At 40.1% G+C, this 25,755-nt stretch overlaps 1 protein-coding gene across 2 annotated transcripts in view; it reads right to left on the reverse strand.

Annotated features, from left to right (window-relative positions):
* aff4 (AF4/FMR2 family, member 4) overlaps nt 1-25,275 on the reverse strand; it is a 27,328-nt gene extending 2,053 nt beyond the window's left edge. Inside the window, exons 1-20 of one of the 2 annotated variants that reach the window (XM_005727769.2) lie at nt 24,948-25,275; nt 12,522-12,651; nt 8,890-9,657; nt 8,376-8,414; nt 8,152-8,238; nt 7,882-7,909; nt 7,721-7,784; nt 7,467-7,559; nt 6,644-6,788; nt 5,688-6,441; nt 5,399-5,550; nt 4,831-4,916; nt 4,268-4,490; nt 3,822-3,919; nt 3,342-3,405; nt 2,600-2,736; nt 2,148-2,219; nt 1,895-1,988; nt 1,705-1,748; nt 1,341-1,558 (exon numbers count right to left, since the gene is read on the reverse strand). In XM_005727769.2, coding sequence (XP_005727826.1) covers nt 1,341-1,558; nt 1,705-1,748; nt 1,895-1,988; nt 2,148-2,219; nt 2,600-2,736; nt 3,342-3,405; nt 3,822-3,919; nt 4,268-4,490; nt 4,831-4,916; nt 5,399-5,550; nt 5,688-6,441; nt 6,644-6,788; nt 7,467-7,559; nt 7,721-7,784; nt 7,882-7,909; nt 8,152-8,238; nt 8,376-8,414; nt 8,890-9,657; nt 12,522-12,647 — 3,292 coding nt within the window. In that variant the 5' untranslated portion in view covers nt 12,648-12,651; nt 24,948-25,275. Of the gene's footprint in view, nt 1-1,340; nt 1,559-1,704; nt 1,749-1,894; nt 1,989-2,147; nt 2,220-2,599; nt 2,737-3,341; nt 3,406-3,821; nt 3,920-4,267; nt 4,491-4,830; nt 4,917-5,398; nt 5,551-5,687; nt 6,442-6,643; nt 6,789-7,466; nt 7,560-7,720; nt 7,785-7,881; nt 7,910-8,151; nt 8,239-8,375; nt 8,415-8,889; nt 9,658-12,521; nt 12,652-17,580; nt 17,827-24,947 lie in introns of those variants that run through there. The other variant, XM_005727768.1, reaches the window with a different exon arrangement.
* Between the last annotated feature and the right edge of the window lie 480 nt (nt 25,276-25,755).

Consider the following 25,755-nt stretch of genomic DNA (forward strand, 5'->3'; position numbering starts at 1 on the left):
CACACACACACACACACACACACACACACACACACACACACACACACGGCGGTGAAAACTGGCCAGACAGCTAGGGAAAATTGTGCACTTAGTGATGCTGCTGACTTTTCCATCTTTAGATTGTGGCGATAACGTTGTGTGGGCTGTGGACGATCGAGGGTTTCTTGTAAACGCAGTAGTTTTTAAATCAGAAGTTCAGTCAATCACAAACATACTTCGAGCTATGAAATTTGCATTATTACTATATTGCAATGATTCGAATTCAAAAAACAGTTTGACATCTGTAAAAAAAATGAAAACACATTTTATTTATAGGTAGATAAATAAAATCCGTTTTTGCACATTAATCTAGAACACAGATGTTAGATTGTGGGCCAGATACGGTCCACTTTGATCTTAAGTGGGTCAGAACAGGGAAACTCCCCTTTCCATCATTGTAAAGAACTTTAACTACACATTTACTCTCTGTTATCTTAATATATTCAGTTCTTTTTAAAGTTGCTTAGATAGCACCAATTCACAACAGTCACCCACATTATATTAAAATATGTACTATAAAGTAATATAAGAAAAAGAAGTGCAATCTGAAGAAATGTTGCTCTAGTAAATGACACGTCTGTTGGCACGACCTAAGTGTTCTGGTAGCTCATTGCCAAGACTCCTGTATATTTATAAAATATATAAAAGCTCTAAAATAGAGATGAGAGGAAAGAAACGTTGAAAAAGAGGCATGCTAAGATCGTCTGATAGCAAATTAGTCCTATTTAAAGCTGTTTTTAAACTTGGAAAGAGCCCAAAAAAACCCCCACAAAAAACCCCCACAAAAAAACCCAAAAACTAACAGTACATTAACCATTAAAAAAAAAAAAAAAACAACTATCTGCTTTTTTACTTTAAATAAATAAATAACAGCAAAACAGACCGAACAAACTCATTGCCTTTATGGTAAACAGATCTCAAGGCCTGTGACAGGAAAAACACTTCATTACCAAAACATTTCTGCAACCAGGGCAAATAAAACCTTCAAATTAGTCAGAAAATGCAGCTGGGGAAAAAAATTCAACAAAAAATGGTCTGCATGCTCGATCAGCCAACCTGCTGCCCATTTGTATAGATCCATACTCAAATCTCTTTACACAGTGGGTTCAAATACTGCTGGCAAACATCTATGAAAAACCTTACTGCTGCTGCTGAGCTATTAAAGATGTAGAAAATAGCAGCTCAGGATATATAGTTCTAGATCCCATCTGTGTTTGCTTTTAAACATAAATTTAAAAGTCCAGAACAAAGACCATATGTCTCTTCCTTTTAACTAACAAGCAAATCCTTGTGTCGTATACCTTTTTGCTCTTTAGATAGTTGCTCAGCCTGGTCCCAGACCTCGGTGGCGTACAGGAAGTTGGAGGTGACCTGGACATAACTGGCAGCCATCTGGTGGATCCGCTGAGGTATGGTCACAGACGAGCTAGTGCTGCTGGTACTGCTGACTGCTGAGTAGCCACCCGCTGTGCCCGGTGAGAGTTTGGGAGATACTGGAGAGGGCATACCTGCCGTCTTACTGCATCAGGAAACAGAAATAAGCAGACATGGCAATGAGTTTCCTGGCACTGTGAGGGAGAATCTGGGAGTCACTTAACAGAACAGCAAATAAGAACCTCTCCTTTACTTTATACATCAAAAGATGTAACAGAGGATGTGACTTACTTTCCCATTCCAGGAGAGGGAGCTTGGGTGTTGCTCAAAGAGTTCTGGAAAATGAAATAAGAAGAACATTATGCACACACAGAGGAAGCATGTTACATATTCACAGAGAAAAACGTCTTTCATGGAATTTTACTGCACGTCTTTGGTTTTGAAGGTCTGCCAAGGAAATAAAGTTAATAATAAAAAGTACCTTTAGGTGTTCGGTGAGTGTTTTAGAGTATTTTAGAGCGCTGTCTTTTCTCAACTTGAACAACCGCAGGTAGAGAAGAGACTGGCATCGCAGGCTGGAAGCAAAAAAGGATAAATATTGATCTAAACTAAAGAAAGAAGCAACAAATATTTGAAATGTGTGGAAAGTTTAAGTTACACGGCCAGGTAATGAGTACTTGGAGTTGACAGCTGAAGACAAGAGTCAACCACCTGATGTTGTTCAGTGTACTCACCACAGCACAGCTAGCCTCTTGTCTGCTGGAGTAGCATCTGGGGCCATGTAGCTTTTTAACTTCATAGTGTATCTGGATGCAGAGATAATCAAGAGCTCAAGTTTTTAGGAGAAAAGGATTGAAGCAAATTAAGCACCTCCTTAAATATTGTACTTTTTAAAGGAGCACTCCATCCACTAAGTATCAAAACCCATGCAGCAGAGGCAGAGACTTGTTTGTCAAAGCCTGGTGCTCACATTACCCACAATGCAAATCAACCATTAGCGTGGTGTGTTATGCAACTTGTGCCTCATGCAGCCCTGAGGTGCTTGGCCTTTGGCACAGAGATACAGGTTTTGTTTTTGTTTTTCTTGAACAACTACGTCCTCATATGTAGTGGTTCTCACCAGTGGAGGTCTCCTTTAAAGTGTAATTCTGCTGACAGTGATAAACACAGCTATGGCTGCCCTTACTTGATAAGCTCCACCGTTTCAGCATACATGGGGAAAGGAGACTTTGCCTCTTGAGCGCTCTTCTCCAGCGCGTTACCACATTCAATGAAAGACACCACAGCATCCAGATAGAAAACCGCCTTGTCAAAACGGTCAAACTGCAAAGGAAATTAAATAAATAAATAAAGAGGACACATAGTGATTAAATACTACCCACTCTTTTGAGACTGGGAGGACAAACTACCTTCACATGACAATAATTTGACATGGTTTTGGTCAGTAACATTAGATAAGTGACATGGTTTGAATATGACCTGGTTGGGATTGCATAAACTGATCATATCACTGAAGTAATATTATGCTGATGTAGCTTATGATCCTGATTTTGTGTTTAGAGAGAAAAGAAGAAAACAGCAACTAAATAATTAAACTTTGAGTAAGAATAAGATAATCCAACAGAGATGGCTATTTTGTAATGCAAGTGTACATAACAGATACCAAACAGATCCACCTGCTCATCTACAGTGACCCGGTAATAAAAGCATTTTTATTACCATTTTTAAGGAAATCACGCAGAGCTCAAACTAAAAGCAGCTTTGAAAACTAAGTAAAATTTCACAGTCACCACAAAAAAGTCACTGTGAAATCACTTTCTGCATAAAAGGAAACCTCTTATTATATGTAACATAAAGCTCCATAGAAAATGTCATTTAATGTTTTAAAGTCTTCTCAATTACACCAGTCATTGGGGTCTTGCTCTTACCAGTGCATCTGCATTGTGTTTAAGTTTCTTGGCCTCCTGTAAGTAGTGATCTGCTGAATGGACCCTGAAAGAGAATAATGAGAAGGTTTAACAAATCAAATCATTTAAGTGTTCTTGACACTGTGGCGTGCTTTTTATATCCACTAAACGTAGAAACTTGGAAAGAATGTCATAAAAAAAGTCTCTTAACTCCTGAAATAGCTCTTATCTCATTAAATCAAAATGTGAAGTGAAAAGGTAGGAAAATAAGAAGCAAGACTATGTTGTTGCGTTACCACGGCATTAAAAAGGCAGCGATTCCCAGCAGAGAGCCTTTTAAAATGGAAATTAACATAACTTTTCTGGCATGCAGGCACATCTATTCATGACCTCCCCAACCTCCTGCAGCTTTATGCATCAAAGGCAACTCTAGATCCCCACAGCAGTTCTTTCTCTGTGCCCCGCTGAGGGGTTATCCACAGTGGAAAGAGCTCCTCTTACCTGTCCTCAAACACCAGCTTGGATCTCTGAGACTTGGAGCCGTCTGTGGAGAGCGGGGGCACAGCCAGCTGGTTATCGCAACCCTTTGAGGATTTCTCCTGCAGAGAAGTATGGGGAAAATAACATTTTAGGGAAAAATAAGCTTTTTTTTAAAAAACAGACTTGCAGAACAGGACAGAGTCGCAACAAGTTAGAAGTTGGTCTTATACAAATGTAAAACAATCCCACCAAAAATCAGTGATTATGTTATAGTTGTAGATACACACTGCAAGCCATGACCTTGGCTACTCCCTTTCTACCCTCAACGACAACTTCCTCCCCACTCCATGCATGCTCTGGTATTTAAATTGCTCAGGGAAAAACACTGCACAACTGGCAAGATGAAAGTCTGCCCTATCTGCAACATTTGATAGGTATCAGAGATAACAAAGGCTTCTCATGCCTACCTTGCAGTCACGTGTGCTGCGCCCTTTTTCCTCTCCTTTTCTATGTTTGGAGGTGGAGCTGCCCTTGGTGCTGTGGCTCCCTTCTTTTCCACTTCCTGTCCCGCTGGACAATGACGTGGAGGACTGGCTGACTGTCCGCTTTCGACTGGGATGCTCTGCCTTAATTGTCCGCATGGAAGGAGAGGGGACTGGCTCCTCTTTCTTTTCCGAAGACCTTTTAGAACTGAGTGGGATTTAAATCAGTATTTCATTATGCATTGTGTCAAACTAGGCTCAACATAAAACATTAAAACTAAAAAGTTAAATATTAACATTTCATGTAATTATAAACAAAGAATGCAGATATGGAGCATAATGGCAAACAGGTACAGCTTGAAGGGGCTCAGATATAATAAACTCACTACATTAAGCTGTTATGATGCTCATTAGAATTTACAGGGTTTATTTTGTCTTTTGTGTGATTATCGGAAAAGGCAAAATTAACTACTACTGTCACATTAGGCTCCTGGCTTACAGAGGGTTTACTGGTAATAATATTCAGGACAAAAGCTAAGATTACTCACTCTTTACTGCTGCTTTTATGATGGGATGTAGATTTATCCTCTAGCTTGATCCGCTTGGTCTCTGGCTTTGTGCCTTCCTCATTAGTCTAAAGAAAGATGAGAGAGAAAAATAAAAAGCAGGGTGCATTAAAGAAAAAGTCAGATTTAATAATAGGTTACACGCCTCCAATTATTATCGGAAGACGCCAACTCATGCAGGTATAGCTCAACTATGCCAGCTCACTGTTATCCTAAATGACTGTTGCATTCCAAAATATCCAGTCACAAAGATTTTAATTCTCCATCTTTGGTAGTTGTGTGGCTATGATTAAAGTAAAATGCACAGTCATCTAACAGCGCTAAATCCAGGTCTGGATCTCAACCAGAATGTAGTCAATTGTTCTTTGGCTCAAATGCACTTTCTTGCTTTAATGGAAATCTGTCTGTGTGCTATTCCAAGAGATGCTATACGGGGGGGGGGGACCTTAATAAGTGAAAGGGATACTCAATAACAAGCTTTTCTATTTTACTTTGCTTTCAAGTAGAAATACAATGTATTTCTTACAAAGAGCACTGAAATTTGCTCTACCTTGTGTTTCCTCTTGGCCTTGCTCGAGCTTTTCTCAGAGCTCTGTTTGCTGAAGTCTTTGCTGTCCCTGTCGAGAGAGTCTTCCCTCTCCACTTTTATCTCTGCAGGTTCCTTGTAGGGCCGCCCTGGGATTCTGGACAGCAAGCTGAGATCTATGGGAAACAGGAAGGAAAAGGGTAGGGTATGCTTAATTTGGTTCAAAGTAAAGAAATCCCTTTGGTTCAGTGCCCACTACACCTTGACATATTCTCTGGACTTTTTACAAGACTTGCGAGCAGTTTCGACTAACCTATCTTGACTAATAAAACTTGCTGCTGAGGCTGTCTTGCAGGGTAGCGGTCCTCGGGGTCACTGAGAGGAGACAGCAGCCCTCTCTCTTCCCCAGGCGAAAAAACGCACACGGGTGTCCTGATACTCTCTGTGTACTTGGGTGTCTGGGATGAGGACGGGATGCTGTCGTTTCCTTCGGAGTCTGATGATGAAAAGTCTGTGTCAACAAATTCACGAGATTTCTGAGAAGTCTTGGTTGCTGCCTTGGGCTTGCGCTGGGCTGCAGTGCTGGAGGGAGTAGTAGTGGGCCTCGGCGAGGATTTGGGTTCTTTTTTATTGCTTGGTTTGCGTGAACCCTTCGTAGCAGCTTTGGGCTGATGAGGTGGTATCTCTGGAGCCGGCTCACTCTCCACTCTCAGACCTCCCTTTGGTTCCTCTACCACAGGAGGCTTCTCAGATTTTTTAGGCTGCTTTTTACCCACTCGAATACGTGGATTTGTGCCACCCTCGCTCTGTGCGGGTGACTTTTGCCGGCCACGGCCACCTTCTGCACCTTTCTGGGCTGCCCGCAGGTCCCTGCTTGGGGTGGGTGCTGCTGAATCTTTTGACCCCCCTCCTTGGCTACTATAGCTGCGCCCTGAGCTGTTATCTCGGCCATCTTTCTTGAATTTGGGTGGGACGTTATTGTTGTCCAATGGGGATGAAGGTGAGGACTGCTTGGCCTTCTTGAACCAGTTGTCCAACTGCCACTTGTTTGCCATGGGTTTTTCAGGCTGAAGGGGCACAGAGGGGAGCACAGAATTAGGAAACAGTCTCACTGATTGAACTCCTAACAAAATATAAGAGTCTAGAAGAAAGTACCATATAAATATTCAATCCAAAAAGAGAAGTGGACAGTGTGAAAACTGGTTCATACAATCCTTAATCAACCAAGCGGTATTACAGCTCTGTATAAAGTAACTGAAAAATTATTACTTCAGGGGAGGCAGGCCGTGGTTGCTCGTTGGCTTCGCTGTCTGTCGTGCTGCTTTCGCTCTCGCTGTCAGAGCCCGAGCTGCTCTCTGAGCCACTATGGCTGCTGGAGTCGTCCCTTGATTGCTCAGCTGCTTCGCTGTTATTGCTGTTCAATAGGAGAGCATTAAACATTGTCATTGTGGTGTATGAGCAAACATCTATACCTCCACATAAAGATTTTAAGTGATCAATAATGGTATTTTACGGTCGAGTCACTAAAAACCTGTGTATGTTGAGATTATTCGTTACCGCAGCAAAAATCTGAATACTTATGTATGCATTTTTCAGGGTTTAGAATCAGTCAGCATAAGGCTATTAATGCAACCTGTGTAGTAGCTGCTCAAGAGTCCTTGGGTAGTTCATAGGTTTCAATGCTTTAACTGTCAAGCCACAAGGTGTGCATAAAAACCCCAAGATTTGCATTCTCTGTCTTTCTCCACACACTCAAAGCAGCTTTGTTATATATTCAGTTTTTTTTTAAAAATGTGTGTGTGTGTGTGTGTGTGTGTGTGTGTGTGTGTGTGTGTGTGTGTATACACACACACACTTTGCATCCAGCAGTACAGCAAAAATATGGTTTTATATTTCAGGCATCACTATGTTATCAAGGTGCAGTTAACACATAAAGACAAGACACAAAATGGCTGAAAAAGAAGAAGAAAGCTACTCGAGCTGTGAAGTTTTTCTTTCAAGATTGGGAAAATGATTCAAAGTTAAAACAGTAAGTCTCAACATAGGACTTAGATAAAACTTAAGGACTTAAAAAATGTTTTCTACAGTTTACCTTGCTGATGTGTTCCTTGAGGCATTCTTGGCAGAGTCCTGTTCTCCATCACTGTCCTCACTGCTGCTTAGCCTTAGGTCTTCCTCCAACCTACTGAGATACGGGAATCATTTGTTATTCTTTATATGTCGCCACAGTCGTTTGGAGTTACTGTGATTACTTTTAGCTTCTTAACTCAAATATTTATTGTTCAACTATTCCACTCACTACTGACAAGAAAAGAGAAAAAGAAGGTTCAAAGATGAAGCACTTACGTGGGCTGGTCATCGCAAGTTTTGGCTTGGTGGCTACTCGAGCTCTTTGATGAACTGCCTCGCTCTAAAACACACATAAAAAGATTTATATGTATTGATTGAAAGCCTAGAACATATGCATTTAACTTTACTTCACTATTTTATGTGTGTGTAATACTCACTGTGCCCACTTGGAAAAGGGTGAGTATCCTGAAATTAAAAAGAGGTGTTAACTTATTTTCATGAATCTCTGCGTTATTATATGACTTTGCATTCATGCGAAAGATACCATGATACATTCAATACAAGCAGTAAGTAACAAGTTGACTTATCACATTAAGTAACCTTCCAAAAAACCCTCCTTTTCTTGTCTTATGCAAGGTTTGATTCATACAAATGGAAATAGTTCATCACAACGCAATCACATTAATCAAACAGACACTGCTGCTGACCTTGGTGGGGAATGGAAACTTGGAGGGCTCTGTTTTACAGGGAGTGTGGATGGCCGTCAAAGGAGGGGGCCATGACTGAGTCATTTCCTGAATTTAAAAAAGAGAGAGAAAAGAGAAGGAAAAAAATCCATTAAAACTAGCTTTAAGGTGTGAGTAATCTTGATGGTTCATTCAATTATTTGAAGCAGATGGCTTTTCTATGAAAATGAGAGTTGTGTCTGTACCTTCAGAATTTCGTCGACACAGTTGGCATCACCGGATCCCTAAAGACAGAAACAGCATGCTTATGAGACGTATAAACAACACGATCTCAGTACAGCATGTGTGAGGTGGCTTCCATTTTGAGCCCTATTAGTCATCCTATAGGCATTTTCTGAGAACTAGGAGTTCATTCAGACCATGTGTAACAAGCTGAGAGGTCCTTCAACGTAATCATTACATCATTAAATCAAACACATGCCACTTCTCTGACATAGTAAGCTATAAATTCTACACAAGCCGTTGGTAGGTCGTTTCTAATGTACAATCAGGGTTACACCAGAGGGACACCTCTTGTTTTGAGTCAAGGTCTAAGAGAAAATGAAGGAATGATCACAGCATGCAACATTCAAAAAGGCATCTGCCTTAAGAGAGACTTCAAAAAGCTGCTCTTGAGGTGATATACAAACAAAGAGCACATTCTTTAAATAGTCAACATACCAGGTTCACAACAGCATGAGATTGAGACGCAGGTCTTACCTCTACAGGTTGGGAAGGGATCTTAAGTTTGGCAAGCTTGGACTTCATCTCTCCCACAGTGCTGCTATGCGACTGTCCAGTGTAGCTTTCCGCTTGCGAACTCTTAGGTTCTGCTGTTTCCTGGCCATCCATAGGCCGCACATAGGCTGTTGGTTTTTGCAGCATTGTGCTGGGCTTGGACATGAGAGATGGGGGAAAGGCCTGACTTGAGTGCTGTCCACTGGGGAAGGACGTGTGAACCCGTGAAGGTGAGTCCCAGTTGGCCTCTCTGTCTCGCGGTGACTTTGAGCGGTAGCGGTCCTTGTTGTGATGCTGCTCAGCAGACAAAGAGCTCCGCGAGTGACTACTGGAGGAACTTAGAGAGCCCTTTGCCGGACTTGACATATGTGACTTCGAGTGATCGGAACCTCCGCTGTGTTTACTTGACTTTTTTTCCCGCACCTCCCCTCTCTGGCTACTGTTGCTGCTGCCGCCTCCGTTGCTCCTCTGGCTGCTGTGCCCGCCCTGGAGTCCTGAGCGTTTCTGGGACTGGGATGAAGATCCGCCCGCTGCGGGGCCAACAGGGGTCCACTTACTGCTCTGGCTGCTGCCGCCACACCGCTGGTCCCCACCAAACAAAGGTGGACCCGACTTCTCCTCAGAGGAAGACGAGCTGTTGGATGGTTTACTATTAAGTTTTGGAATGGTGTCACCAATTGGCTCTTTCATTTCGTCGTAGTTGCCCAGCATGCTCTGAATACGGCTGGACAGTTTATCTTCCTTGCTCACCTGCAGAGTGAAGCAGAGACAAACAAACAAAAAAGAATAATTATTGTGGAGAACACGAGTGAAAAGAGGGAAAGCAGAGAAAAGAGAAGTTGTTCAACATTTGAGGTAAAGGCGCTCAACCAAAAACAGAGGCGCAGTGAGAGGCCTAAACACAAAGTTCACTTTTTCAGACTGAGCCCAGATCTGTCCAAACCCATCTGCGAACACAGTTACGCTCTGCCCAGACACCCACCACAGAAGATAATCAATCACTGTAAGGCCACGAGTTCCAGCCGACCTGTTTGCAATCAGCCCGTGACAAAAGTCTGTGTAGAGTATCCAGTTTCACACGTAGCCTCACGCTTCAGTTTTGTTTGACAGAGTCACACCGAGGGTGAAGAAATACTAGCCGTTATCTGCAGCAGGAAATGTAACTTAGCTTGGTCATAACGTGCACTCCACTACCTCCGGTCTGCGCTGCCTGGCTCACATATGCGCAGCTAGGTATCACCTATTTTTCTTAATGGCTGTTGGTTTCGATTTTGTTTTAGGCTGTTTTGTTTTGAACAACTGCACTGTTGCTTTCACATAACACACCATTGTTGCGTTATGTTTAACTGAGGAAATTTCTGAGAGGAAAACCTTCAGATTGTAACTCTGTCAAAGCTTTTTTTTTTTTCTTGATAAACAATGGTGTATAGTGGTTGTTCAACTGCTGAAACTTTCAGAGGAAACCTCCAAGATGACCACAGGAACACTTTTCACCTTTTGGTTCCTGTGTGACAAAAACACTTAGTCCTGCAGCAGTACGGTCTTTAAAGCTGAAATAAATAACTTCAATCATTCACACTTCAACAATAACAAGCTACAAAGAACAAGCTGCTGATTGCCATCTCTTCAACATTTCTTCTGCCATTTTGTGATATCTGATAATAACAGCCACAAGTTTTTGTTTTTAATCTGACACACATTTAATTTGCCTATTTTTCGATGCAGACAAATGGTCTTAATAGATTTTTAATTTGCTGAGTCACTTTGGCTTTTTCGGGTCCAATTATATCCTGGTACCGTTAGGGTGAAAGCACCTACCCCGTCATATAATTTGAGGGATCCCTGATTTTTATTTTTATTTTTTAAGGAGCCTTTCTAAGTGAAAAGAACATGAAAAACAATATGCGGCTTCATAGATAAGCTTTTATTCTGTGCCGCTGAGAGAGTGCGTGAACTCTATGCCATAAAAATGTTACTGCTGTGCTGGTCTACATCTGGGAGGGCACAGCTGCAGCTGCGTGCACACATGGCCTTTAATACAGAACACTAAACTTCCACTTAGTGGAGCATGACAGAGGAGAGAAAAGTCAAACTAAAGCTTATATAAGACTCGCACAAGTAGAGAAAACTCTATTGGACAGACTTAAGCAGTTTGCTTGTTCCAAGATTCTGCTCTGATACTGCAAAGACTGAACACCATCTTGTTCTTAAACATAGTATCAAGTGTGTGAAAACAGCAGATCACAATGTACAAGGGTGAAAAGCTTCTTCCTTTGTAAAGGTCAAGGAGTTTTCCATCTTTAATGTCAGCTTTTTTATCTTTGTTGTGGCCCAAAACACTCCTCACTTACCTCTGGTGGCTTTTCAATTCCCAACCTGTCAGAACACATTCCTCACTGCCTCTTTGATGGCCAGCTCGAGCTAAAGAGAGAAGCCACTTACATCTGCTCAAATCTGGTTAGTGGCAAAGATTAGACCAGTACAGAGAACTCAAATCCTCTTTACAATTATATTGGCCGGGCAGGAGCCTGAAGCTGGCTGGCCTACATCTATGTGTGTCTGCAAGCACAAGAGGAAGCTCTGCAAAGAGGAGGCATGTTTTCTGGTCTTTAGTTTGCTTTCAACAACTGTAATGCCAAAAAGCTAACCAAAGCCAGGTGTTTTCAAACTGTGCTGTATTTAGTGCAGAGTTGGTGAACTGCTCACAACTATCTGACAAGTATGTAACTCAAACCTCAAATCTTTGTAGAAACATTTGTGCTTTTAAGCCATAATTATGATTAGAACAAACACTGCACACAAACCTACCAATTTCCTCTTGAAATCGATGTTGCTGGTGTTCCATCTACTTTCAGTGAAGCTGGATCTTCACTTTCTGAGCATATCTTGCTTTTTTATCACACGTGAAGTAAACAAGATTAATTCAGTTCATTTTCTTCAGTATAAATACACTTGGTGGGAACTACCATAAGAAAGGAGCCTGAAGCTAAACACTCATCTTCACATAACCAAAGACGTGTTTAAAAAAAAAAGTCATGACTAATTTGCATTGCCACAAAAGCTTCTGATATTATGTACTATTCTCACCACAAAGCTTGACATTCACATGTCAGAATTCATTCCCCTTAAATGCTTGCCACAGGGGGGGGATTTGTTTTGGGCGGACAACAACACTTCTGAGAAAAACTATAGACTTCAGGCCTCAATGTGTTTCTCCTCCAACTTGTAATTCAGCTCAGTTTCACTGATACATACTGAGAAGAATAGCCTTAAACTTGCTTTTGGGCTATAGTTCACCTTAGTAACAGTGTTACCTGCCTGACGATCCAGATTAACATTTCAGTTGATGTAAATCTACATTTCTAAATAGTTTAGCTCTAGGAACGTGCTTGTTTAAGCTAGCAAGACTTTCCGAAACAGCAGTGTTGTGCTGAATACTAGATCGCTGTAATAGTGTGCAGGAATTTCCCACATTGTAATTGCTTAATTTGCAGGAACTGATTATTATTATGCACAGTCTGACACCTTGCATTTCCAGTCACTGTTACAGACTCCCTTAATATTACTAACCACTTAGGTGCCAGATAAAGTGAACGTGAGTTGAACAAACTTACCACTTTGTAGGGTTCGGGGAAGAGAGGGGAATTTGCTGGGAAGGCCTCTCCTCCTCCCTGCTGGATTTCTTGATTTCGCCTTTCTCGTTCTTTCATTCGGAGCACATTCCGGTCCTCACGGTTCATGTTGCTATCAACACAGAAGAATAACAAGGTAACATAATGAGAAGAAATAATAAACAAACAGAGTATGTCTTTGCTGAACACGGATGCCTGCAGGGGCAGTATATTATGAAAATGAGATCTCGGAGACAAGTGCGGAAGAATTAAGCAAACATATAGTCTTGTTAAAAAGTCAGCTTGGAAAAATAGAAATGGTCAGTTTTCTCTCTTCTGTTTTACCCTTTACCATTTAAAAAACAAAAAAACAATAAAGTCACAACAACTATTGAGAAAGATCACACTACCGCTGTGCTCTGCTTTGACTCATTGTTAGCACAAACATAACTGTCATTAGTGAAATCCCACACGTATCATAAACAGGGGAAGTTGTGACCTGTGGAGAAAGTAGGTTCTAATAAGCTTAGCCTAGTCTAGACACTGTGCAGTACCCTACTTCATCTGCAAATAATCTCCTTGTACAGATGGTCAGCACAATTTGCCCCCAGCTGAAACTACCAATTCAATGTTTTCACACAGTGAGAAGGCTGCAGTTTACATACTTTTTATCTCAAAACATCAACAGTTGCAGGAAACGTTTGCGAGCACTTTGTTATTTATGATTGAGATCTGGGTAAATCCAAAGGGTACAAATCAATCTGACTGAACCACTAACATGTTTAAAAAAAAAGTAAATAAAAACTTTGAGAAGGTTATCAAAAACAATTTAACTTCTTTTCTAACAGCATCTCAAAAAGCAAATGTTGCACTGATGGATCTCAGATGTCGAAGATGGTCAGCTTGATCACCAAGCGTTTGACAATTACGTCAACAGTTTAGCTTATTTTCCTCTTAATGTATTCAATAAAAACACTACCGGTATTACCTGCAAATTCAACTCAACCTGCCCCATTACTGTTTTAAGTACACATCTCTGTTAATTTAAAAAAACAAAAAAAAAAAAAAAAAAACCAACACACCCCAACATATACAAAACAGACACAAAGGTTAGTGGTTCAGTGCCTACTTGCAGTCACTAATTACAATACGTTAAACCATTCATTGTTGTATGCGATCAAGGGTTTCAGTTAGCACTAGTTTGTTTTCTCTTCATGCTGGAAGCTGAAAATAAACTTGAAAGCATTTCTCTCTGAGCGAAAGCTGCATTTCTTTTGGTTGGGGAGCACAGTATAGTAGATCAAGTAGTACAGTTTAACCTCTTCCTCCACCTGCTATCGGTTCTTCCTAAACAAGGGGGAGGGAAATCACCCAAAACTAATTTGCAGGTTTCCCTCTTAAAGACTTGGTGTTGTGAGCAATGCCTTGACGATAAATATATAATAAGGTTAAAAAAGCACCACTGAATAAGAAAGGTATACCATTGATTAAAAAAAAAAAATCTCTTCAATAAAATAATCCTTATGGGATAATAAATGAGACAAAAATGTAATTTTCTGGGAAAGATGCACAACTATAGCGAGGCACAGTGGACAGAGCATGATGGTTTTGGCCAAGTTGCTACCTCAGAGCCTAGATACTTTACAACTACTGATGGATGGTTTAGAAAGTACACTGTGTCCATGACCTAAAGCTTAGGAAAGGATAATGAATGCAACAAGGCGACAACTCAAAAGCATAAGAAAACAAAGATGAGCATGTCGTCCTGACCTTAACCCAAGCGAGATGCCATCCCAAAATTATTAATCACCTAAAACAGCTTTTTGTCATGTCTCATAACATCTATAACAGTCTCAGAACACTTTTTTTTTTTTTTTATAAAACGAGTTTGTATCTTACTAAACTTACCAAACTCAAAAGCTCACTTAATTTGAAAAAACAAAAAAACAACAACAACAACAAAAAACTGTCAGGCTTTTCCAGTGTTATGACTAAATGTGTTAAATAAAGTCACGGAAAGTAAATGTGTTTATTGCAGACTGTGTGACTAAAATGAAAGATTGGGCCACATTTAAGAGCAATCAAATCACAAATTTTTTTCGTAACATGCAAGAACCTGATTGCTTTTAAAATATTGGTAATTTTGGGTGGACTGTGTGCTGGATGTTTGCTTGCAATGAATGACAAAGTTAAAATAGACTGTAATTATCTGCAATGAAACTAGCTGGAACTCACTGGGTCCCCTACAGATAAATAAACACACCCCGTAGTCTGTGTTTTCCTTCTGAACATAATGTGTGTTATTTAATCAGATGAGGAGAAAGTCATAAGGGCAATACCCCTCTGATCGGATGTATGGATTGACACCAGTGAGACAAACATCATTGCGACATGTAATATATCCATGTACACATTATCACGATAACAACTCAGAGCCATTCTAAAACATTACCAAAAATGCTCTGGTAGAGGAGAAATCAGGCACCTCATAGGTGCAGTGAGCCAAAAAAACAAATGTGACTTCCCTCTGCTGTGCACTTTGTTTAACAGAAAGCAACTACAGAGGTTTGAAAATAGAAACAAGCACGCTGTCATCCAGGCGTGTCGCCTCCCGGTTTAAGTCGACAGCTTCAAGCTCTGCCAGTGACAACAATGATTGTAAGGCTGTTGACACAGTGCGATTAAGCAGCAACCATCCGGCCTCCTTGTAGATTCTCAAAACTACACACAGGGTCTTTCTAATCTTTCCCAAGCATGACTAAAAAATGTAAGAAGTGGATGAGAAACTGACTCAACGATGAGGAAATTCTTTATACACAGGGAAGTCAAATGGCGAGAGAGTACACTGGAACCTGAGACTTACGAGGAACTAATGAATCATAAAAAATAAATTGATAAATAAACTGTGTTACAGACTAAACCTTGTCCCCATATGCTGGTCAAGCTTTGAATGAACTATTAGAAAAGCTCATCAGTTAGTCTAAACAGTAATTTCCCAACCAATCTATTTTTTTTTTCTTAACACGACCTTTAACCGTTTTATATCATCAACCCTGACATCTATGAGTAATGACAACTCCGACGCATTACTCATAGGAGGTATAGGGATTAATCCACTATGGCTAGGGTTCATTAAGCCACACTTATAAAGAAGCGACTAAGTCAACTTTATTTCATGAAACATACCATTAACATCATGATCACCTCTTGACTTAAAGCACAGCCAAGAACCAAGGCTGGAAATACAAAACCCAAATCCTAGCAACACACTTTGCATGACAAACTTTCTAAAACTGAAGTAGCTATGATTATCATCTACAGATAACATGGCCTCCTGCTATAAATGCTGTCCATAACTTTATTTACATCCATGCACATTTGATTGCTTAGATAAAAAGGTTGTTTTTAATCTGCTCCAGCAGTATTAGTACTACACGTGTGTATATATGTATATTAGTTTGTTGATGTAATGTGGGTGCGGGCCTGCATGTGTGATTAAGCCACAGTGCTAATTGATCAAAGGCTCCAGGCAGGATCCTTTGTAAACACAGCTCATTTCCATTCTACCAAATAACTTACCTGAGCTGTTATTTGTTATTATTTGAAAAGGGTGTGACGCTTTAGTATTACGAGAGAAACTCAACAGCCAAGGAGGCTCAACTGTCTTGTTTGCGCCTCCTGGTTGTTGAACTTCTAACATTTCTAATAATTGTTAGTAATAATTGTAGTACGCTTTAATTTTAGACTCTTCCCCAAAAAATCTCATTGACTTTAAAAAATAAAAATAAAAAAAAAATAAAAAAAAAAATCACACTTTCAGAGAAATTACCATGGTCCTATTCACGAAAACTTAAGTTTGGCTTCAGAATAACTGAGAAAGTACTCACTGTACCCAAACAGAAAAAAAGAATGAAAAACAAGTGTTGGTGACATGATATGACCATGTGGCACGTATGTGGTAAGCCTCTGCACTCAATCTGTTTATAGTTTAGTCTTAGACCTGCCTCTAAACGCAAACTAGGCCTCAGGAGTACCAAACCAAGACCCTGATCCTTAATTAAGAAATATGATTAACAAACAGTTCGAGCAAAACACCATGCCTTTCTGTACACATCACGATTTTTAAATTGTGAATGAAGAGTAAATCCACAAAATAAAAGGCATGGATTTATTTCTGTAGAAGTGAAACTGTTACCGCACACACAGCTGGTTTTCCACAAACAGTTTTGTGTTCAACATGTCCAAGCAACTAAACCAACACTGTGGATGGTGTTAATCATAATTCTTCCAAATCAACCCATCTCTCACGTCACAAGGTATTGTTATTCACTTTCAAACTGAATGAATAATTTTATGACTTACAAAATAAAGGGTTTTCCTTTCCAATTTGACCTAGGCCAAAAAGAGCGTACTGTATATACTTCTCAGATATCAGTAGCTAAAAGTGCAAGCTATACAAATAAAATGTGACTAATCGAGAATAAATTCAGCCACCATTTACTTGTGTTGTGTTCAAAACAAGTAAAACCTTACTTTAAAGTCAAGATGCACATATAGGTGAGCTTTGATTGGCATTTTCCTGACTTACCAAGCCTAAATCCAAACCTTGAGCCACTCCGCTCCCTATTCCAATAAAATAAGATGGATTAACAATAAGAAAAAAAGTTTTAAGTTTAAAGAACATTTATTAATATGAAGGTGTGATGGCCAGCTAGGTTTACTGTAGCCATTCAACACTGTGCCAAACTGAAAAGGTCAAAGTCTGAAGGCAGATCACTCTGTACCTAAATGAATCAGCTCGTATGTCTTGTTCTAAAGTACCACATAACAGTCAGATCTCATCTTTAAAAACAAACAAAAAACAGGGAAAAAAACCCCACGATTTTCTCAGTATCACTCAGTACAAGATCTGGCTTCTGGGACACAGCCATTATGTAAGGCAAATCAAACATGTCTCATCTGTCATATTCAAGTATTCACAATAGGATAAAGTTATGTGCTTTAGTCTTACCAGACACCAAGCGAAATGAGTAAAGCAGTTAAATAGCTCTGCATTTCTTACCCTGACTGAGAGGCCATGGCCCCAACCACTGAAACATTGGAAAAAGGAGGGGAGGAGGTTTCACAGGATCTCCCAGGAATTCAGAAGTATTCTCGTCATGACTTGTCAGCCTGAATTTCCACACAAACCACCTCCAGTCAAGAAAACCTGACCCCTCTTTTTCAAATCTAGATGTATCTGTGGGCGTCCAGCTGAAAGAATGTGACTAAAGTTTCTTTACTCGACTGGAAGGTACTGTGTATTTCCTTGGAGTGGAGACAATTCTGACTTAGGGAGGGGAGGCGACTGCTTGTTCTCGGGAAATACCATGTTGGCAAACAGCGGGGGTTGGTCACATGCGAGGTGAAGGCTACAGAAAGCAGCAGCAGCTTTTCTTTCTGTTTTGAAGATAAAGCATGCATGAAAAATGAGAAAAGTGAGGTGAAAGAAAGAGGTTAATATTGAATAAATGCGAGGGTATATGTGCTATTTAAATGTTTGGAGTGAATGCAATAGATAAATTAGGGATAAGAGACCTAATTTCTCATGTCTATTTTTATAGAAGAGTGCCTGATGTTTGACTGAGAGCACTTTAGGCTGATTTTAATCTTTAAACCCCTCAGAAAGTAGCAGAGGAATAATTTAATCTGAGATAACAAAGCAAGGAGCACAAGCCATCAATTTGAAGAGCTTGCTGAAACACTAATAGAAACACAGTTTTGTTTTCTTTTTTAAAAAAAGGGGGGTGACTAATTAAACCTTTAAGGAATCTTAAAAGATCACCTAGTCTTACTGAACCTTTTTACACCCTATTCTTACACACAAAATTAAGAAGGAGTGAAAAATTAAAAAGGGGATTATTGCGAAGGAAATTAATGAGCTTGGCCTTAAGGAAATGATTTCCACAACCGCCATGCTGGCCAATTAGAGCATCTACAGGAAAACGGCACTGAAGAAACAGCGAGAAAGGGAATAAATTTCACCTCTCTCCGAGAATGGCACAGTCCACCTCCTCCCATAAAAGGAGATGTTATTTTACACCGCAAAGCCTCTCCTCCAAGTGATGTCACGGCCCTCAGCACAACCCAGCCAATCAGAGCTGCTCTTTCCATCAACAACCTCCCCCCACCCCCCACTATGCCCTGGAGCACAGGGCAAAGCACCCATGCAGCCTGTTAAAGTCACAGCGCTTAGGCATCCAGTATGCTGGGTGTAACAAACATGAGGCTTTTTCAGATGATGACGAAACATGCTGACAAGTGTGGCATCACCGCAAGCTGTGAGGATTTTTATCTGGTACACAAGCTGACAAAATGATGCCACTTGTGTTCTTGACTTTCAGCAGATGTTTATCATTAATCAAGAACATTAAAGGGCGGGCTTTTAGGTACAAGTGTTAAACATTCATTTATTGCTTTCAACAAAAATATATCTGAATTTGATCACATCTTTACAAGGTTTTGCCCTCATTATCTGAGGGTGCTTTGATTTAATTGCAGAGAAATTCAACTTCAATAATCTCATAAATTATGACAGTTTTACATGAATTCTATGCTGACTGTGCCAATTCTTCCCCACACACAATGATGCACGCTGTGCTGTTTGCTTGTGGCTTTATTTAAAGTATTAAAACGAAGGCCGGTCTCCAAACTTTGGGAAACTCCATTTGATGGACTTTATAATAGACACAGCTGATATAAATAGTCATCAATGGATACCAAGGCTGTACAGTCCTGCCAACAGCTGCATGTCTGTATCATCAGGCTTACGCTCTTAGAGATACTGTACTGGCTGGAATTATTTCCCATTCATGCTGAATCTGAAAGCACAGTGTGTTAGTCTGTCATTTCTCAGCACTTCCGGCAATTACATATGCCCTCTACTTTTATAAATAGAAGCAAAGTACTACCCTGGGAGGATTTAATCAATGACCAGGCTCATGAAGTAGAAAATGTTAACAAAAGGTTTACTATGCACATTACAAATGGCTCTAATTTTGTATTAAAAGCTATGAGCTGTATGCACATCAATTCATTTTGGATATTAAAACATAAATATTGCATGTTCAGTGAGTCTTGGTTAAGCAAAACTACAAGTGTCATCGATCATAACTGGTTTCCAGGACTTTACAGCACCTTAGATTGCTCTACAGAAAGTATTCTGTAGCAGGTGCAGATGGACAGCCAGTGCCACCACCACTACCACCCCCAGTGCTTTTGAAGCAAACCTGCTGACTGCAGGAATTCCAGAGGGAGCGTCCATTCAAATGCAGCAAACCTGCCCTCTATACCAGCTGTTTGGTGACGACTACAGGCAAAAATCACATGCAGCTAGGGCAAGAAGACTAAGAAGAAGTGTTGGGAAAAACTGGAGTGGCTTTCAATCACTAAAACATGCAATACTTTTCATTAAGAAAACCCTGCAAGCCAGATTTCTGTATCAGCATTTCAAGAGGAAAGAAAAGGGCTTGATTTTCCTTGAGACTTTTATATCAAAGTGCAGATGAGGAATTTTTGAAGAGGGCAGTATCTTAAATTCCCGCTTCAATTAAAAGAATTCAATATTTCTATGTGGCTGCACATTAGCTCCAATTAGCATATCAAAACAAGTCTCGGGTCTTGATTGGCATGTTCTCTAAACAACTGCTTATGTCCTTTCATTAAAGCAGGATTGAAGCATTTGAACTGACTCGCTGCTTGGAAAGCCTCCACTCAGCAGGCGTGCATTATCTGAATAAGAGGGAACTGGCAGCATTTACCAATCACAGGCTCAGTGCTGAGACTGTTGTGCATTTACACAGCTAATTAACTCATATTAATTTAGGAGCTTTTTATGTTTAACATTCAGTAAAGCTGTTTACCAAGAGCAAAACGGTAAATCAGTCTCTTCATGGCACTGTGAAACAGATAAAAAACACTTAAAGTAGTCATTTTCTAAAGCTTTTCTAAAGCTCTTCTAAAGAACTTAGGTATCTAGGAGGCAAAGTAAAGTAGTAGGTAAAATATACACTCTAAAATCTAGAGTAACTCTTACAAACAAAGCTAAAAAGTACCAGGCTCGAAAGCTCATTTGGATTTTACCTAGGTAAACATTGTCACGTGAACTCAGAAACAAAAGAAATGCTCTCACTTGCAGGTTTGACACAGATAACATAATGTTCAGTGTACTTTTTAGGCCACATTGTTAGTGGAACATGACACCCAAGCCTCAGTTATCTTGGCAACATTTCCAAAGGATCTGCGTCATTCAAGCTCTTCAGAAGGCACAACACAAGCCTGTCAAGAGGTTTTTCATTTTTAACCTGCTTCTGATCTATTGTACGATTTTTAACTCAGCAGACTGAGCAGCAGTATACGAATAATATTTAAGCAACATGGATTATACCGCAGAGAGAGAGAGGGAGAGAGAGAGAGAGAGAAGAAGCCATTTCGTGAATATGCATTTCATAAGGTTTTAGCTACCCATCTTGAGTCTATCAGACCTTCCTTTAGTGTGATGAAACAATCTACCGAAGAATAAACCATTCCTTAGTTAGTCATTTTTTACCTTAAAGAAACTACAATTATCCAGTCAAACTAAATCTTAACCTTTAAAACAGCAGGCACTTTGCAAACTAAAACTGTAACAACATGCAAAGATTTCCTGAAGTTAATAAAAGGTCAAACAAGACTGCAGTTCTCTCTACTGTGTAACAATTTCCCATCCATCAGTCTCAGCTGTATTACTCAGAGAAAAGTCTGCACTACATCTAAAGCTGAAATGTCTGTCACTAACCTCCAAACATCCAAATAAACTCTCTCTTGTAGCTAGAATAAAGGCTCAGCTGTGGTTAAATGGAGGAGTGAAAACCTGCAATGATAAGCCAATTAACTGAAGTGCTGTCGAAAAATGAATCAGCAAATATTTTTGATAAGGGCACTGAGCGGAAATTTTCGTAATTTCTAATCAAAAATGTGCTGGTTTCAGCTTTTTTGGGTTTCACACTTGTTGATGTGAACATTTGAAGCATCACCAAGGAAATGGGTGTAAATATATACAAAGCACTTTTCAACATTTTATAAAAGAAAGAAAGAACATAAATCCATGAGATTAATCAATAATTAAAATAACTGGCAGCTGAGCCCTAAAATGTAGACAATTATTTATGCAAAATGTTCACATAAGACGCTTAACAATATAAATCTACAAAATCCACATTTTATCTGCGTATTGCATAAATTCATACCTCTGACTCTGGGATTTGTTTCTGTTTCTGTTCCTAATCCATTTGTTATTTCCTTCAAAGCACTTATCCTGCTTAAAACAAAACAAGAAGAACATACTGTGGCAATGAATTTCACTACTATGAGACATATTACTGCTGCCACCGAAAAAGACTGAGGCTATTATCGTTCCACTTTAAAAATAGTATTATAAAGCAGTATCTCACAGCACCAATCTATGCCAGATCTGTGAAATGAAATGGCCTTAATGAGCTTCACCTTCACAGGACTGTAAAGCCACATGAGAGTTTAACTCGCATCGCTGAGAACAAAAGCTGAAGAACAGATGCATGAGGTCAGGACACAGTGAGCAGCATATTTCTCTGCTGCGTGAGCAACAGTACTGGGGGATAAAAAGAGAGCTGCTGATGTCTGATTAGATTCGGGCTAATTAAGCTGGCAGACTCAGAAAGAGCCTTCAAACAAGTTACTCTCAACAAGCTTCTCTTTGTACAGGAAATAAGATTTGATTATGAAACTTACAAACCTTAGCTGACCACACAATTAACTTGTACTTTGGGTCAGGTTAAAGAGGAAAAGGTAAATGCTAAAAAGCTGTAACATCTGCACAATGCATAAACCAGACAAGCGCAACACCTTAAAACCATTTCTATCATCAACAGAAGAATAGCTTTTCTCTTTAAAATTGTGGCTAAAGAGGAAATTCTAAGCTTTGGATTAATTTTCCTCAAATGTAGGTGCTCAGATTTGAAATTGTGTACAATGGGCTGCAGTTGAACAGTCTGAAACTAGACATTGCTCACTTCCCAAATATCCAGCCAGCAAAACAACAGTGGAGTACATCAGGAATGTACAATAGGTGTGCCAAAGCCAAAGAAAACATGCATGCACTGCTCTGTCTGGAACGGACAAACAAGTCGCATAACATCTCGACTGAATGTGTGCCCTTCGCCTTGGCCACAGGGGAAACTGTTAAACTGAAGCCTCACAGCAAAACCCAAACAGGAAGTGAAGAGGATTTCACAGTAAGCCGCGTCACCAGTAGCACATTTACACATTACTGCCAACAAGGTGTTTACATCGCTGCTCCAGGAACCCTTTCCCCCCTTTTTAAAGATTCTTTTAAACTAACAAAGCTGGTATCTAGAAGTCATCTAGCCTCAGTTGAATGTCAAGTATGCTTAAGGTTTTCTTTGGTGCTTCGGTGTCCGGAAACCCAAAACAAAGACTATCACATCCAGACAATGTACAGTCACATGCATCAACCTTATCTCTCTGCTCAACACTTTCATTTAAAAACAAAGGCATGACACATATATGAGCTATTTTTAACAGTTTAAAATAGCATGTTTTACCTGGATTAATTTTCCGTCTACAACCTTTGAAGTAGCTCCAACACTTCAGTTCAGCTTTCTAACTTACTGCCATCAACACAGCTCTTCAAGCAAGCCTGGTGATGGCATTATGTTTCAAGCTGCTACTAAGAGTATTTCAATTGTATAGTCAAACAAGTGGGTGACCTTCTGTGTATTAAAATACAGTAAGAGCGCAAACCAAGGGCTACACTGTAGTTAAACTACTTAACAGCGCACACAGAAGAGGTTTTAGCCTTGTACCAGAGGAAAATCACCACGTCGGTGAGACATGAGGTGTAATTTACTAATGCAATAAACTCATTATTTGTTAAAAGCTGCCTGTAATGTAGTCTAGTCATAGTGTATAATCACCTCTCAAAGGTCCATTTTTTTGCTATAAAAACCCCAACTTTATTTACTATTTGTTTATCTTCTAGAGTGGAAGCTGGAGTTTCAGACTGCACTATTGCCTGGCATTTTCAGAAAATTATTGAATATAAAACAGCAGTTGTCCTAAACCAGCCAAGTACTGCAGCTCACTCCACTGTATGGGGGGGGGGGAAGAGAGTTTTTTCTCTGACATAATTGAATCCGACTGCAATATCAACACTCCTGTTATGTCTACATAACAACAAATCAACAACTGCAACCACAGTTCAAGTACAGCTTTTGCTCCATCCACCATCTGACTAAAGTTGCTGAGCCGGTTCACAGCTACCTGCCGTGAACGAGTTCATGACCTTAGGGCATGAACTCGTCCCCCCTCCCGACTAAGTGCAGCCAACCATAATAAGTCAGTTGGTTGCACTTTCCTTGTCTCCATGCGTCAAGCCCATCCCTCCACATGCGTGCATGAACTACCCGTGACAAGTGTTAAGAGGAACTCTGGACTTATCACGCATTTTCTGGCCCTTCCCCCCTAACTATGGCACGTAAAATGGCTTCCTAGAAAAGCACATCAGCTGATCCTTCGCTCAACCAAAGCATACATTCGGATTAACTGTGCTGCCCTTCTCCCCAGTGTTGATTTTCCATGCAAATAAAGACTTTGACTGGACACAGCAAGGAGTGGCACTAGGAGTTAGTAATACAATAAAGGAGGAGGATACGAACCTAAAACTTTATGCTCGTCGTCACTGTGCGAAAAATAACGAGTATCAAGAGCCAATGATTACCTAAAACGACCATAAACTAGCACAGAAAGTACAAACAAGTAGCACTTATGTCCCATTGTTTGATTCCCCAGATGCTTTTTAATGGAGAGCGAATAGTCTGTATTTCAAATGCAAAGGAAACATAGTATGTTTATCATTTGCACGTGTAGTATCATATAGTTATGCCGCCGTCTGTAAGAGCAAACTTAGGTGTACAAGTTATGTCAGCCACGGATAAACACAAACATCAGTCGTCATGACCTGTTAGCTGCCATGACAGGAACAAAAACATTACTCCTATCACCGCGATATTTTCCCCTACTTCCTTGCATAGAAACGTATAAAAGTAACATCTACCCTTCCCATCCATCGAATAATTAAAGTCTCCTTCCACCAGAACACCAAAGCAGGTACAATGTCTAACCAAATCATTAGCAACTGGCTAGCACGCTACCTACACGACTACCTGCATATCTGCTTTAGCATAACGTTAGCTAGCCGGACCCTGCTAGTAGCGTATTAAGGCTAGGCTAGCTAGCCCTGAAGCTACTGATTTTTTTTGGCGAAATTCTAATTAGCGTTCACTTCAAATATCAGATACCCTCTAATGCAGTAAAACACCAACTAACGTCTTCCATCAAAGTTGGCATCCTTACCTCTTGTCTTCTTTTTAGGCCCAAACCATTCTAGCTATTGGAAAGCTCTTTTTCTCTTTGTCTTTTCCACTTCCAGTTACACGCAAAACGGATTCAGAAAAAAAAAATGCTCTAACGGCTAAAATACTAAAACCAAGTGGATGGTCTTCATCTTTTCCTTAAAACACGACGACACATCGAGAGGGAAACAAAATAAAAATCATTTTCTCTCGCGTTCATTTTTTTGTTACTCCTGAACTGATAGGTAAGACTGCTAGCTAAGTTAAGCAGCCAGCAGGTACCACCACAGACAGGACTGAATGCATGGATGGCAAAGCGGTGGTGCATTCGCGCAGTCGGAAATCTGTCAATCCCACCATCCGACACAGTAAACACTGTCATAAAGTAAATCTTAATTAACACGTCAGCACCGCTGACGATGTCTTTAAAAACACGATTGAGCCTTCTTAGCAGTTGCGAGTTTTATTTTTTTTTTTATCGTACCCCTCGGATAGCTCTAAGTAATTCCCATTCGGTGTGAATGCAGCATTTCAGTGACGCGCAAGGTTGACCAGACTTTGACGTTTAGGAAATCACGTTTCATTGTTCCCTGATTGTACCATGGACAGCAGGTTATGACAAACCGTACCCTGCTTTTAATTCATAGCTCATCTAATCTTCAACACACACCCTAGTTATCTAGATTTAGCTGCCCGCGTCTATGATTAATAAGTAAATACGTTTTAAATAGTAATATGATTCATTTTTAATCTTTCAAACAATGACTTACTTTGTGATGTCTTGCTCTGCCTCCAACTTCACACCTTTA

This window comes from Pundamilia nyererei, unplaced genomic scaffold (genome assembly GCF_000239375.1).
Source record: "Pundamilia nyererei isolate P.nyererei 1_Seehausen unplaced genomic scaffold, PunNye1.0 scaffold00026, whole genome shotgun sequence".
Taxonomy (NCBI): Eukaryota; Metazoa; Chordata; class Actinopteri; order Cichliformes; family Cichlidae; genus Pundamilia; species Pundamilia nyererei.